We start from the raw sequence: 15396 nt of genomic DNA on the forward strand, positions 1-15396 counted from the left end.
AAAAACTTAAATATATTCCAAAACAATTAATTAAAAGCTGATAAAATAATTAACACGTTTTGTTGAAAATAAATAAGTTCGAAATGATTTGCTCTTCGCCATATGCGTTGCTTGCTCCGCTGCACTCAATGTCAATGTATAAGTATTAAATATTAATCAGAGTAATTTACAAGTGCTTTGGAGTCGAATTTTACTCAAAAGCGTTAACGCTTTGGGTTTCATGTAATCGTGGAGTATTTGTGCATTTTTTATTATGTTGAAAGGCTCGCTGAAAGTATTGATTGCAATAGTGTTGAGTTTAATGTTTACCATCTCATTGGTAAAGATTGTTTTATTGATTTGGTCCTCGTATCCGGACTGGCTGCATCTTTACACACGACACGAGCATCCATCCAGCTTCACAGCCGACGAATGGCTCGCATACCGGAGACTGTTCAGAGATAAGGGTAAGTCCGGGACTCTGAAAGTAAATCTACTGTATTTAGTGTGTGCTGAATAATAGCTATACATATTTCTGTGTTAGTATTTCGATTTTTGGCGCATTGTGGAATTTATACACCTGTGAATATATGTTTGGCAAGCTCTGAACAGTTGTTCTAAATTTCCAATGCATACTCTTAAAATATAATGTATAATAAAAATAAATAATATTTTAATATCAAAAAAACATATGAAACTTAGGTTCCACCGAGATTTGAACTCGGATCGCAGGATTCAGAGTCCTGAGTGCTAACCATTACACCATGGAACCCATATGATCTTCGACCAAAAAGTCAATAATACAAATTCATTACAATTTTATGACTTGGCGGAAAATAGAATAAATGAGTAAACAAAAGCAACTTTTAGTAAATATATTGTCTTTAATTGAAGAACAAAAAAATTAAAGAAAAAAAAATAAAAATAAATAAAAAATTATTTTTTGGATTCAGGTTCCACCGAGATTTGAACTCGGATCGCAGGATTCAGAGTCCTGAGTGCTAACCATTACACCATGGAACCACTGTGCAGATTCCATCAGTAATTTGCTTTCTTTCAGCATAAAACACTGATCACAAAAAAAACGAAATTTTTTACAAACAGAATTAATGCACTATTTATTTATTTATTTATTTGTATCATTTATTTATCAGCTTTTATATGTTGCGATTGATTTGCTGAATTTAATATTACAAATTTCTATTCGACTTCTAAACGATCAGATATCTTCAGTAATTTTACTTAGAAAATGACATAGGTAATTAATTAAAATTTAAAAAAATGAATTATGTTTTTTGGATTCTTGTGGAGTATTTGTCATTTGCTTTCTTTGGTGGAATAGACTTATAAATAGGGTCAATAGGGTAAATAGGGTCAATAAACACTCAATTGGCCTTATCATTCAATTTTAACAAGTCTTAAATTTATACTGATTAGAAATAGATATATTTAGGTAGCTGCACTCATTGTAAATATACCATTTATATTTAAAAAAGAATTTCACAAACAAGACTTGTAAAATTCGTTCTAATAAAAGTTGCCTTTTTTATCAATGACTGTATAGAAAGTTTTTTGCATTTGTTTATTCAGAAAGTCATGTTCGTTTGTCAATAAATATTATAGAAAAAGCTTGAAGGATCAAGTAAGACGCCAGTGAACTTAGCCAGATTTTAATTAGCAGAAAATTTAAGAATTTTAATACACATTATGTGTTGAATTAAATATTGTTTATTTTATTTCAAAATATTTGGCGATTTGTGCCAAAGCATTTGAATACGCTTATCAGTAGGCTCTTTTTTACTGATGCTTGTTAGGTAAAAATCATAACGTTATTTTAAAAAGAGTGCGAAACAAAAACAACCTGCTGGAATACGCAAGCCCAGCCTGGCACATTTTTACTCCGAAATGTAGCTCGGCTGCTCGAACGCTCGGCAGCTCCCTTTTCGGTCGCTCGGCTCATTCACAGAACGAAGTTTTCCATGTCAGAACAATATAAACAACAACTGCAACAACAAAAACAACAGCAGCAATAACAACAATAACAAGGCCAAAGGCAATAGCAGTATTCGGAGAAAGTAGCCAGTCGTGTATTCGGTATAAAATCAATCGTAAATGTCCTTAAACGCACAGTTTTCGTTGCACGTCGGAGCTCGTTGGTTGTGTTCTTGCGCATCAAGACGCCGCGTTTTGTGTTTTTCTCTTTTAGCAATCGAAAAGAAAAATAAAAAATAAATAAGTAGCACTAACAACCCACATAAACATTGATCTTACAAAATATTAATATGCTACAATGAAAAATATATATAAAAACGGCGAGTGCGGCTCATTTTAACTGTTTTATGCTGAATTTCATGACATGCGTTTTGTGAAAACTAATATATTCCTGCCCTAACCTAATTCGCGCTCCACGTGGTATAGGGTTAAGGGGGGACACCCCTCGAAACATTAAGAATTCACGACCAATTGAATTGCGCGCCAAGTTTCAGAGTTTTTGCATTTATTTTTTGTTTCACTTTTCTTTATTTTTGCGCATTTCAGCCACCAACGCTTTGGCTTTCTTTAATTCAATATGTATAATTCGTGCATTTTTCAGTTACACATATCCCAGTTTTACTTATTTATATTTCTATTGGCTTGAGACAACTTATTAATATTTGTTCTAGGTTAAGTGCACTCATGAGTCTCTTCATTTTGTGGTTCGAATTATATATTGTATATTTTTAAAAATCTGAATTTAATACTTTTAAGCAAAAATTATTTAGCTCATTCATTTTGATAGCCTGTACAGAACTACTAAGATATATGTGTTAATATTTACATACACACATATATACGAGAATAATTATATGCACAATATACATACATATACTAAATATAGGTCATGAATCCCTCAGGTTCTTCGACGAAATTAATTGTAAATCAAAGAATTCCGTGAATGAAGTTCATAAAAAATTGAATTGTTTTTTATTATTTTTCGTCCAGGACTTGTTTTTTATATAATATGTAGAATATATGTATTTATTTTCAACATTTCGTTTATATGCATTCTGCAGTGAATTTTTTCAAATAAAAAACATATACATTTTGATATTAAAGAAGTTATATAAAATGAAAAAAAAAATTTTTTTTTGAGAGGCTTGAAACTCGGATATCAGGATCAAGAGCCCTGCGTGCTAACCAGATTCATGGTGTACCCAAATGACAATTTATCGCTAGCAAACAATCTTTACCCTTCGGAATATCTATTTTAGTCTATGCCTATCATAGTTATTCACAGCAAAAAGTTGGGCTATTATATCGGATATTTCTGAATTATGCTTACAACTAGACAGGCAGTCGTGTTATACGAATATAGCCTTCAGTATTGGCCTGTCTGAAAAAGTGGGACTGAACGAAAAAGTAGCCAATGAAATCGGCTGTTGCTGTTATTGGTGGTGTTGATGAAATAATTGTTTGGTAAACATTGACCAACGGTCAACGCAAGCAAAAGAACAAATGTGCATTAGCTGCCTGTTGTAGCAATTTGCTGTTGCTCACGAAGAAAGGAAATTGAAAGGAAATTGCACTTGTTTTTCCAAGCAAGTTACATTGAAGGGCGCCACTTGGGAGGCAGTCTGAGGACGGGCTAAACAAATTAAAAGGATTCATAGGACCACTGTCAAACCGTTAAAGATGACTCGAGTGGCAATGAAAAGCAACAAGAACACGATAGTAGTCTAAGAGACATGTGCACATAACATAACAAGAGGCCCTTTATTGCGTCGTTCTGCTCGTCTCTCCTACTCCCATGCCTGCCTGACTTGCTGCCCAACCCTAAGATGTGCTCGTAACAATGCAACTGTTTTTGTTATGTAGGCCAAGCCGCCAGTCGCCGGACGCCGGACGGAAGCTGCTGCTGATGTTGTTGCCATCTCGCTCAGTCGTGCTGTTTTGCATTGCTGTTAACGGTACTGCTGCGGCTGTCGCTGGCGGCGCTCTTTGCGGTTAGTTATCATTATTGCCACGGGTTTTGTTTTTGCGTTTTCGTTTGCGTTTGTTCTTTGTTGTCGCATTTGTCAGCTCACAATCAGAATACCATAACTGTTATTTAGTTTATCCTCTCTTTTGACTGCCTATTTTATTTTCTCTTTCGGAGACACTCAATTTGCTGTCTCTTTCTTTCTTTTCATTCATCTTCTACATCCTCTTTCATATTGTTCCTTTTTATCGTATCGAATAAAAACAGTCCACACAGATATTTGCGCACTTAATTTTGAGGAAAAAAGTTTAAAATATAAAACTTCTGTATAAAGATAATTTCTTATTGTTTATCACTCGATTGATTTTTTTTGCATAAATATAGAAAAACACTTTGTCATCGTTCGCAAGAAAATTTGTGGCTATTATGATCCCATAAACTCGTTCGAATAGGTTAGGGTATAAGTATGTGTTTGCCTTTTAAAAAGACAGGCCAGCAATATCCTAACATCGTGTACATTGTAAGTAAAGCTGTATGTATGTACTCGCATGGTCACATCCATATATAGTCAAGCAGCAAGAAGAACGAGGGAGGGAAAGTCAAATAGACGTCGGCCACTTGGCGACCCTAAAGCAAATGAACAGCTCACTCTCATTACAAATTCCGACAGTAAACACACACACTCGCACACAGTCAAATCGATTCACACGGTGAACCAGACCCACGCACACACTCACACAGCAAGTGCTTATAACTGCAGACAAACTTTGTCAGCTCGCATTACAAGCACCGGCAGGAACAGAGTCAACTCACACTCACACAGATTGGCTTGGTGGTCACATAAAAACGAAAACAAAAACAAAAACAAAAACCAAAATGGCGCCATCAATGGCAATGATGATGATGTGCAGTAGGATGCGGAGTACGTGGAAGAATCTGCCGTTGCGGCTGCTACAAAATAGCTGATTCACGTCGGCATACGGCTCTAGGATAGTGGACAGAGCTTATATAATTTTTACTCATTGGCCAGTGTGACAATATTACAGCTTTTCTTAAAGTTAGCAATATATTTGATTGTTCATATGCATATAGTAAAAAGTAGCTACCTTAATACATGAACATATCTAGAAAGTGGATTTTAAGTGAAGGCGAAAATGTCTGCAAAAACTTAAGAAAAGACTTTCGGAACAAAATGAAAAAGATTAATATATATATATATATATATATATATACATAGTCTACTATACATAACAATAAAGATAAAGAGGAGATGTTGTCCCGCCATAGAAAATAGTTACTTATATTTGAACTTGATTTCTGAAAGTAAATAAATAAATAAGGAATAACTAACGCGGCAGAAAGGACAATCAAAATATAACGTTTGAGCTACAACGAATCTTGCAGAACTGCTCGTCGTCCGTAGAATGACTCCTTTCATTTAAATATCTTATCAAACAGAAGCAGTCGTCCTTTAAATAAACATAACTTATCTCTATTGCTATGGTCTCGCACGGCGTGTAAGTAGAGCACAAAGCACAAGTATTTTTTCATGTTTTTAAAAAATTCGTTATTAATTATATAAAGGAAAATAAAGCCAATTAATGAGTATTTATATACGCTGAACCCAATCAAAATGAGAAAACAGGGTATAACAGTTTTTTAGTGCTATTTTGATTTCAGTGTATGTTATACGAGCTTTAGCGCTCTAGATTTTGAACTCCCAACGCAAAATGTATAAGTCGTTATATTTGACAAGAATCCTTTCTTCCTTATCGAAGAACATAATATATTTTTTATCATAAAATTCAAAGTTCCTGCCAAATTCTCATAGCGTGCAGATAACCCGTTCCGTGACTCTTTTCAATATGTTGAAACTTTTATATCAAACTGATATAATTAAAAAAGAAAACTGGACATTAAATGTTCTAATTCCTAAAGCTCTTTTATAATCCAAGTAAAATACAAGAAATGCAAGAAAACATTTTAATACGACGATTTTAAGAACGTCAGGTCAATAATCAATTACACAATACCATAACGTGAATATATCTATAAAAAGCACAACAATGTGGTCACCCGAGTCGGAGATCAATTCCATCGCAATGGCCACCACAATGCGACACTCGCAATCCTCCTCCTCAGGTGAGTGTGCGGAAAGTTTTCACTTAAAGCGAACCCCAACTAAAACTACTTTAAAGCTTCAACACTTCCATTTCCATATCCATTTTCATTCGCATTCCCATTCGCATTCGCATTCGCAATCGCAATCGCATTCGCATTCCCATACCAATTGCCAAGGCAATGCGGAACAACGGGTCGTGCGCGAAATGTGCTTTAGCTCGTTTTTATGCAAGTTTTCGCCTTTGACCCTGACCCCAATTGATTTGGGGCGCACGACTGAAAACTACAAGTTGAGGCTCTATAACTGCAGTTTACTGTTGTCTGCTGCCCACAAAGGTTTTCATATCTAACTAATTTTAAGGTCGAGTAATTTCTTATATATTTATCTATCTTTCTATAATTGCATTTGGACTTATTGAACTTGCATTTATTTAGTGACCAGTGCACGATTTAGTTAGTCACTTGGTCAAAGCCAACTCGTCTATTGAGTTGCTAAGCGGGTTATGAACCTGATAATGAGGAATAATGAGTGAGTATAGAAATATAATATATAATATAGAAATGTGTACAATACTGATATCGATGCTGATCGGAATTGAATTATATATTATTTAGAGTTAGCTTTCCATTAAGAAGACAGCCTTAGGGAATTGTTTGTCCCGGAATGATGGTAGGTCAGGTTTCTTGAATTGATGACGTCATCGCCTCGGCATTTGGTGATAAGGCGTATAAAAACTATGGTGCAAGATCAAGGTCAGAAAGGCAGGGGAAACGCGTCAAGCTCGTGCTTATCAGGCACGCGCGCGCGTTCCCACGCCGCTTTTTAGTATTTGCAATAGTTTGTATCGAGTATTAATAAAAAGCTTCGAACCAACATTGGAACTTGTCGGGAACGAGCGTCGTCTCTACCAACACCGAATATGTTGCAAACTTCAACTCAAGCAGGAGCAGCTGATAATTCAAGCACAATTCAATTCGAATAGAAAAGAATGTAAAAATTTGATTGTATGTGTGTACACGTGTAGGAAAAAAGCGTACGCTTGGCGCTGCATGCCGCATGCTCTTGCAAGTTGCCAACCCTTTTGTTTAATAACTTCTGTTTTACTTAATGGATTTTGATGAAGTTTTTAGCATATGACTTACATAATTGATTGAAGTCATGGTCAGCTTAGTAAAAATGCTAACTCCTTTACATATTGGCCTTATTTTCAACTGAACTTGCATTTAAAGAAATTAGGGAAAATTTGGAGTCGGATCCAATATATAACAAAAATTAAAAATTGTATAAAATATATACATTAAACTATATACAAAATTTGGAGGCTCTAGTTCGTAAGCCGTACGAGATATAATTTAATTTCGATCATGTTTTTAATCGATAACAATAAAGGGGGAAATAGTTGTCGATTATTTGAAAGAAACTTCATATGCGCGTGCTCTATAGAGGACAGGCCTGATCAAGAACATATATGCTATATGCCACGCCACCTTTTGCCTGTTACATACATTTGCACCCAACCATTATACCCTGATTTTCCAATGGGATCAGCTTAGCTATATATAAATATATATTTTGTTTTTAGATGATTGTTGTACTGAGTACGATATGTGTAACAAAATTGTTCAAACCATTATCTTATATGCCAAAATGTAAGATTCACCTTGGGTTGCCAAAGCAAATATATCTTCCAAATTTCAAGTCCTCATTACTTTAACTTTCTGACATACTCGATTTAGTATTTCCTGATTTGCCACGCGCTAGTCGGCGTATCGGGAAAATCTTATCACTTTATCAAATGAGTATAAACCCTAAAATATATTTGAAATGTCAGCTTCAATAGCGATCTTAGGGATCTCCTAGTCGGGCACCCCAGAGAAGAGATTTCTTGTTTTTTGCTTAAATTAAAAGTTTGCTTATATATATCTTTAATAATTCTATATGTCAACAGTTCCATATTTGACTAGCGAATGGATGTATAGTAGATAATTCTAAATGAAGCATAGTTCAGAGTACAGTAGTCTTCATGTATTATTCTCATGTATTTCTTATGCAACATTTATTTAATGTTGGCCTTCTGAAAAATAATTAAAATAATTGAAGGCTACCTTAAGTAAACTCCTAACTGCCTTAAGATGACCATTTTGAAGAAAAGTATTATTCACGGTATAAATTTATTAGCGAAATACTTGAGATGGGCAAGCCCCTTGTGTTGCATAATATTTTCGCGGGCTAACCTTGCGTATACGTCACTTGCAGAGGCTGCTGCCCAAGTTGCTCTTGCATTTATGGCGCAACTTCAGGTAAGTGTGGTAGGCGGCCCGGCGGCAATGTGAAGAGTGCTTCAATTTAATACACAAATTGTTTGTGTTTTTGTTCCGTCACAAAAAGTTTATAAACAGACGGTTTAAGCTGCTTTAATAAATGTATACGCATAAAACACTTAGCTGCAAAAAAAAAAAATAACATTTTGTTACAGGCAAATTAAACGTACACCCACGATGACGATGTCCTTGTCGCCAACATTTTAATTATTTTTTACTTTGACAAGACAAACACATTCACAAAATGGGAAGGCGGAAAACTGTGAATATAAAAAACTTCCTTGCACCAAGTCTCATTGTTCTCATCTGCTTTCTCTAAAAAATGAAAAAATTAAAATGGCTCTTTTTAGGATTTTCACATAAGATCTTTTTGTAAATAGGAAAGGACAAAATTCAATTTCAAAGAATAATATTTGAAGAACTTACAAATACTTACTAACAATTGAAGAATTCTAATACAACGCAAAGGTAAGAAATTAAATCAATTTGCTGTTTCCATAGGAAGTAATCTTTCAGTTACAATTATCCTCATTATTACACTCTGTCATAGAACTATCATATTTGGAATAAAGTAGACAATTAAATAGGCAATAAAACCTATTTTGTTGTACATTGGATTTCCGTAAAAATCTTTCTTACTTCTATGCATATAATAGATCGAAAGTTAGGCCTGTCCATTCCTAAGCTCTTTACATTTATAGACACGATCATTTCTTAGCTTGTTCTGATCTGTATACATTTCTCAACACTTCGCCAATGCTTAATTCTGGCTTCAAAATATTTTAAAAAAATTGTTCTAAACTTCTGAGTTTAATATTAAAAATTTTAGAATTTGGAAGTCGATTGTTAGCAATGTAATAATTGTAACTCATATGTCTGTCATCAGTATTTAAACAAATTTTTAATTAATAATTTGTTGATAGCAACAAATTGACTCGAATGCCATTTTCATAGTCGGCTTAGAGTTGTCTGGCAAAATTTGTAAAGTAATTAAACTAACTACAATACCACATTGCTTATATGGCTCAGATCCAGTTGCCGCCCGAGGATGCTGTGGTTGGCCATGAATTGATATTGCTCCATGCCTGCGTCAAGTTTAAGGGAATTGTGGACCGGTTTGGCGGCGATTCCGATATGGCACTTCTGATCTATAATATGCAAGTGTGCTGGCCATCCAATAGAGCCACAAAAAAGAGCTTGCCCTGTGCCATGCTTAAATTGTGTTTAACGTATGAGATTGGTGAGTCCAGAAATAGATTTTGGTTGCTCCTCGTATTACGAACTGGAGACCAAAATCCAACTGTCAGCTACAGTTAGTTAAACTTAGAAATTCAAATGTCATTTGAGACGGTCAAACCCATTCATTTTCATTACATACCATAGATTCATTCATTATCTACAAACACGAGCCTTTTTGAGATAAAACAATTTAGATTACAATAAAAATTCCAAAGTATAACTCTCTCTAGCTCGCAGCATAAAAGTGCGTGCAAATAGGATACCTGAGAAAACTCGTTGCGGAGATCTTAAGCTTATTTTCCAAGTTTATCTGCTTATCGGCACTTGATAGATATATATACATATATATATGTAATCGTATTTACTCCTGTCGCTTGATGTGGCATATATCTTGTATATGCATTGTATGAATCGCAATTTCAATTAAATATTTGCTACTTTTCAATGACAACTTTAATATGATAATCATGTAGGAAACACATTGAATTTTCCATGTGTGCGCGTGTGTATATCTAGACATCAACGAAAACTTTTCAGAACAAAATTTTGCCTTTCATTGTTTGCTGTTTACATTTCGCACCATTTTGAGGTTGGTTACAGAATCAGCGAAATCTAAAGGAAGTGGTTCGTTCGTACAAAAGCAGGCAAATAAATATGGGGTATCCGTAGTTCTCCGGCGTACGAGGAGCGAGGGCAAGCAATGAAAGAAATTGCTAAGGAATAAAATTGTTTCCAAGTGTCAGGCACGCAATCGTTGCTTTTGTACGTTTGTATATTTAGTAATAGTCAATAACGTTATATTCTGAGCTTAGATTGCATGTGGATTAGCGTTGTACTTTACTCGTTTGAGCCTTGAACTGGGTTGTGGTTGGCAGTCCTGAATGCCAATGGTCAGATTAGGAAAATAAAATTTCGTGTAAATACTGGACATATTTTGATGAAAAATATCAAATAGCAAACTAGAAGCTCTATACCTCTATACAGCTCGTGGTTTGTTTTAATGTTGATATTTTGAGAAAGACAGAAGTCGTATTGCCTGTTATAAATATATAATAGCAAAGTGTGGTTACCTATTAATAATGATGATTGCTTGAAAATATTTAAAAAGAAACCCCAATACTTAAATGTCAACGCTACGAACAAAAAGTCTATTACCCGAAACACTGAAAGGGTGGCGAGAGAATAAAAACAAGTTAAGGCTATGAAGCACAAAGAAAGTAAACAAAGGCCAACAGTTCGTGCTTGGGAAATCAACGACAACGAATGAGTAAATGTACCTATATAGTCAGGATGTCCATACATATTACACGCGTTGCCTGTGAGCTTAAGTTTCGTGAGCTCGTTTTGGTTCGCAGGTTATTCACCAAAATTGAAATATAATTGATTGGCAAGGTGGTCAAAGTTTCTGGTGAATGGCAATGCCTGACTAAATAAGTGACTTGTAATTGGAGGCGCAATTAAGTTGATTTTATTTGTGTTGCGAGTCTATATTGAACGTGTCCTGATGACGCCGTCGATGACAATTTCGATGTCGAACGTCGATATCGCAAAAGTTTCGAGCTCCTCACAAACTTTGGCAGTTTAACTCAATTAGCCTTGACGCCAAAAGTTTGTTATATTCAATTAAAATATGCCACGTGCAACTTAATATTTGATATTCGTATCCTCCTCTTGTCTTCCGCATAGGAATCTCATCGTTATCAAGCTCTGGCGATCCGGAGCATTTGCCCGAGCTGCCGCCGGGTGACGAACAGCGTTTACAACGAGCCGCTCTCCACCTGCAGCAGAAATTGATTCTGCGCGAATGGCTGCGGGAGTATCGTATGCAACATCATTACCAACGTCTGCTGGCCGTTGAGGTGGCCTCGTTGGAGGACGTGTACTGGCTGGAGGATTCGCGTGCCAGCAAGATACTCGGCAAGGATTGGCAATTGTGGTCGACTGCGCGTCAAGGCCTGCCCACATCGAAGGCACAGCTGGACGCTTTAAAGGCGCAGCTGTGGTCAACGGTGGTTAAGTCAAGTCAACATCAGGACGCCTGGACATGGGGCGGCATGCTTGTGGTCTCTGTTTCCGTTGCCGGTCTGGTCACACTCGCCGCCATGACACAACCTTCTTTGGCGCCGGAAGCGCGCCACTCACTTCTACAGTACGTAACCGGGAAGTATCTGCTGCCCGCCAACTGCAGGGTTCAGTGGGACTGGAAAGATCCGGCCCATGTCGGCGGCACCATGTGCTTCGTTGTGCGCTTCTTTCAGCGGAATGGCCAGCCGTACCCCATCTGTGATACCGATCACTTCTTCGTAGAAGTCACCGAGGGCACACGCAAAGTAGTCACAATCAGTGAGCTGGGCTCATCCACAGATCCCAATAATGCCAACATTGCCAAAGTCAAGTTCACAGTTCGCACTGCGGGACAGTACAACATTTCCGTGCTGATCGGCGCTAGTCATATAGCCGGTTCGCCTTTTGTTCGCAACTTTCTGCCCGGCGCCATCGATCCACGCAGGTCACGATTCATTCGGCCAGCTAGCACACTCATCTGCTGCGCCAGTGCTCCGACTTTGATGCACATAGAACCGAGGGACGAGTTTGGGAATGCGTGTCTCTTCGAGCAGTCCGACGAGGCCTTGCAGGTACGTTACGTTGCATACAACCTCAGAAAGAACTCAACACCTCTTAACACCAACCCATTCCATGCCACTTTGCAGGGTTACCGTGTCGCTATTTACGACCTAAACGGCGCATCCGTCGAAAAACTGCAGCATGCCATTGCCTTTAGCTACGACAGAGTCAATTCGCGCGTTTCAGTGACTGCTCTCTTTCCAGAGCCCACATGCTTGCGTGCTAGTATCAGCTATCGAGATCAGCAACTGCCTAATGGCGACTTTGACATAATTGTGCTCAGCAGTAAGTATCAGATTGCAGTTAAAAACACATAATTTTATAGATATAATAAGAATTACAAACACTAGCTGAGTCGACTTAGCCACTTTCGACTGACTATCCATCTATCCGTGTATTATCCGAATGAACATATTGATCTCGGCAAATGCAAAGCCTGCAGACTTGATACTCCTCTGTTAATATTCAATGTTCATATTTCATCATATATTTTGTTAAAATTAATATTTGGATTTTGGTCAAGTTGGTATCTGAATGCACAGATTTTACACTTATGAATATTACTCATTTGTCATAGTCTTTGTTATATACACTGAAGCTTTTTCTAAAACAACTGTCGATCAATATTACGAAATAATTTTGATTGATCGAGCCACAAGTTAAACAGATCAAAGGCTAGAGTAACCAAGTTTAGTTTAATCGAGGATCTCTTCTAGTTGAGTACTCCATGTTAGGGCACTCTTAATTTTATTCAAATAATTTACGTGCCATCTTTGATCATAATTAATAAAGCAGATAGCTATTAATTATTGATAAGAATAAGTCTAAGAATGTTGATGATTAATTTATCATTACATTTAGTTTTTAATACAAGTTCTCTTTCTACTTCTGATATTCGAGGTAGCGACACGACGCTCGTTCATAAAAATATTGCGTCCCGAAAGCACAATATCTGCTACGAGGCCAAGCTGCTGAGTGTTTATGGAGCAACAAGGAGCAAACCCAGGAAAGTGATGTGCTATGTGGGGCCGAAACAGGTGAGTAGTAGTACACAGTAGGCTCACATTAATTGTGCGAAACGTTGAGGCTCAGAACTCGTTGATCTTTCAGGTGACGATCAAGGAAATGATATTGAAGTTCATACCGAAGCGCATTGCCACATTTCGGCTGTGTCCGTCGACCAAGTTCCACTTTCTGCCTCAGCTGGTGACGCAGTTGCATGGGCCGGTTTTCATTATAGACGATGGTGCACAGCCACGCATCGAGCTTGCCTCGAAAGATCGCAACATAATTGCTGCGACTTTCACGCACTTCTTGCTGAAGAATATTGGTGGCTCGGAGACGTTCAAGGACAAGCAGGATTTCTTCTATCACGAGGTGCGCAAGTTCCATGCCAGCTATTATCACGAGAAAATGGCACTCAAAGTGAATCGCGAAAAGATACTCGAGAGCAGTATGAAAGCCACCAAAGGATTTTGTGTCTCGGATTGGTGCGGCAACTTCGAAGTCACTTTCCAGGGGGAGCAGGGTATTGACTGGGGTGGCCTGCGTCGCGAATGGTTCGAATTGGTTTGCAGCGCTCTGTTTGATTCAAGAAGTGGACTCTTTTGTACATTTCATGACAAGCACCAGGCGCTGGTGCATCCAAATCCAACACGGCCGGCGCATCTAAAGCTGAAGTATTTTGAATTTGCGGGAAAAATGGTTGGCAAATGTCTCTTTGAAAGTGCTCTAGGCGGCAGCTACAGGCAATTGGTGCGAGCACGCTTCAGTCGATCGTTTCTGGCCCAGCTCATTGGGCTAAGAGTACACTACAAGGTGAGACTCATAGTTATTTGCTTATAATTTCTTATTTGAAAAGTGATTTTATTATTCGTATTTTAGTACTTCGAGCAGGATGATCCCGATTTGTATTTGTCGAAAATTAAGTACATACTCGATACGGATTTGGATGGCACAGACACCCTGGAGTTGTACTTCGTGGAGGATGTATATGATAACAGCGGGCAACTAATCAAGTCCATAGAACTTATTCCAAATGGTGCCAAGACACGCGTAACCAATGCCAGTAAAAATCAATATCTGGATGCTTTGGCACAGCAGCGACTTTGCAACAGTGTTAAAGATGAAGTCGACAGTTTTCTAAAGGGTCTGAATGCAATCATACCCGACAACTTGCTAAGCATTTTCGATGAAAACGAATTAGAGGTGAATGAAGCACAATTTTCTCATATAATTAGTTATTGAAGTACCCTATTTAAGCTACTGATGTGCGGCACTGGCGAGTATTCTATAACCGACTTTAAGTCGCATCACATTGCCAATGGAAATTCGGCGGAGTTTCGACGTGTACTCGCCTGGTTCTGGGCAGGAGTTAGCAATTTTAGCCAAACTGAAATGGCCCGTCTGTTGCAGTTCACCACTGGCTGTTCTCAGCTGCCGCCTGGCGGGTTTCAGGAGCTGAATCCACAATTTCAAATAACCGCAGCGCCCACATTTGGAAACCTGCCCACGGCACACACCTGGTACGTATCTAGAGTTTGAGTGATATATATTTTTACAAAATTGACTTACTTTCTGCTTATAGTTTTAACCAACTTTGCCTGCCGGATTACGAGAGCTACGAGCAATTTGAAAAATCTTTGCTGCTGGCCATCAGTGAGGGCAGCGAGGGCTTTGGCATGGTCTGAGTCCTTATCAAGGGAACACTTTCTTTATTTTATGTTAATAAGAAATTGAAACTAATATAGTTCCTATGCTTTGTGTCATAGATGGCTAGAATTTCTATTATTCGTGACATACGACTTTAGATTCTCATAATTTCCCATTTCCGAGTTAAATAGTTGATGAAAGCAAATGAAACGTAAAGTAAAACCATAGAATAAGAAGCTGTTCTGAAACGAGTCAAAGTGAAAAAATGAATATATATCATCATCAAAAAGAATGTGATAATTGAATAATAAACTAGCGCAAGTTAATCGTAAATACTTATGTAGACTATGATATTCAAAATGTGGCAAAATGAATTGCTTGAATATTGAAATCAATACTTGTATAGATTAATTAGTTCACCGTTTTTCCGAATTGCAATTGAAATGAAATAGAGAACTAATGAAGAGGTATAAAAAGCAATGCTAATAACATGAATGTTA

At 37.4% G+C, this 15396-nt stretch overlaps 1 protein-coding gene and 2 non-coding genes across 8 annotated transcripts; 1 reads left to right on the top strand and 2 right to left on the bottom strand.

Moving 5' to 3' along the window:
* Window positions 1–174: 174 nt before the first annotated feature.
* LOC111594680 (apoptosis-resistant E3 ubiquitin protein ligase 1) lies at window positions 175–15212 on the top strand. Of its 6 annotated transcripts, none has more exons than XM_023308097.2 (8): window positions 175–446; window positions 11306–12255; window positions 12331–12529; window positions 13145–13281; window positions 13337–14062; window positions 14129–14452; window positions 14507–14769; window positions 14832–15212. In XM_023308097.2, exons 1-8 carry the CDS (start codon window positions 254–256, stop codon window positions 14932–14934), a joined length of 2895 nt encoding a protein of 964 aa, XP_023163865.1. In that variant the 5' UTR covers window positions 175–253; the 3' UTR covers window positions 14935–15212. The 6 variants fall into 6 exon arrangements, with proteins under 6 accessions (XP_023163865.1, XP_023163866.1, XP_023163867.1 ...); XM_023308098.2 differs by having other exon boundaries at window positions 13355–14062; XM_023308099.2 differs by lacking the exon at window positions 175–446 and adding an exon at window positions 5913–6079.
* Trnaq-cug lies at window positions 680–751 on the bottom strand. Its single transcript has one exon. It is a non-coding gene; the product is annotated as a tRNA-Gln (tRNA).
* Window positions 931–1002, bottom strand: Trnaq-cug. Its single transcript has one exon. It is a non-coding gene; the product is annotated as a tRNA-Gln (tRNA).
* Window positions 15213–15396: the final 184 nt, after the last annotated feature.

The sequence above is a fragment of the Drosophila hydei genome, unplaced genomic scaffold (assembly GCF_003285905.1).
Source record: "Drosophila hydei strain 15085-1641.00,03,60 unplaced genomic scaffold, DhydRS2 tig00000149-arrow-pilon, whole genome shotgun sequence".
NCBI lineage: Eukaryota > Metazoa > Arthropoda > Insecta > Diptera > Drosophilidae > Drosophila > Drosophila hydei.

Coding starts and splice junctions, on each gene's coding strand:
- LOC111594680 (XM_023308095.2), top strand. CDS start 9,401: ATGGCTCAGATCCAGTTGCCGCCCGAGGATGCTGTGGTTGGCCATGAA. Junction 14,453..14,506: donor TCGATGAAAACGAATTAGAG/GTGAATGAAGCA, acceptor ACCCTATTTAAG/CTACTGATGTGCGGCACTGG. Junction 14,770..14,831: donor CTGCCCACGGCACACACCTG/GTACGTATCTAG, acceptor TTCTGCTTATAG/TTTTAACCAACTTTGCCTGC.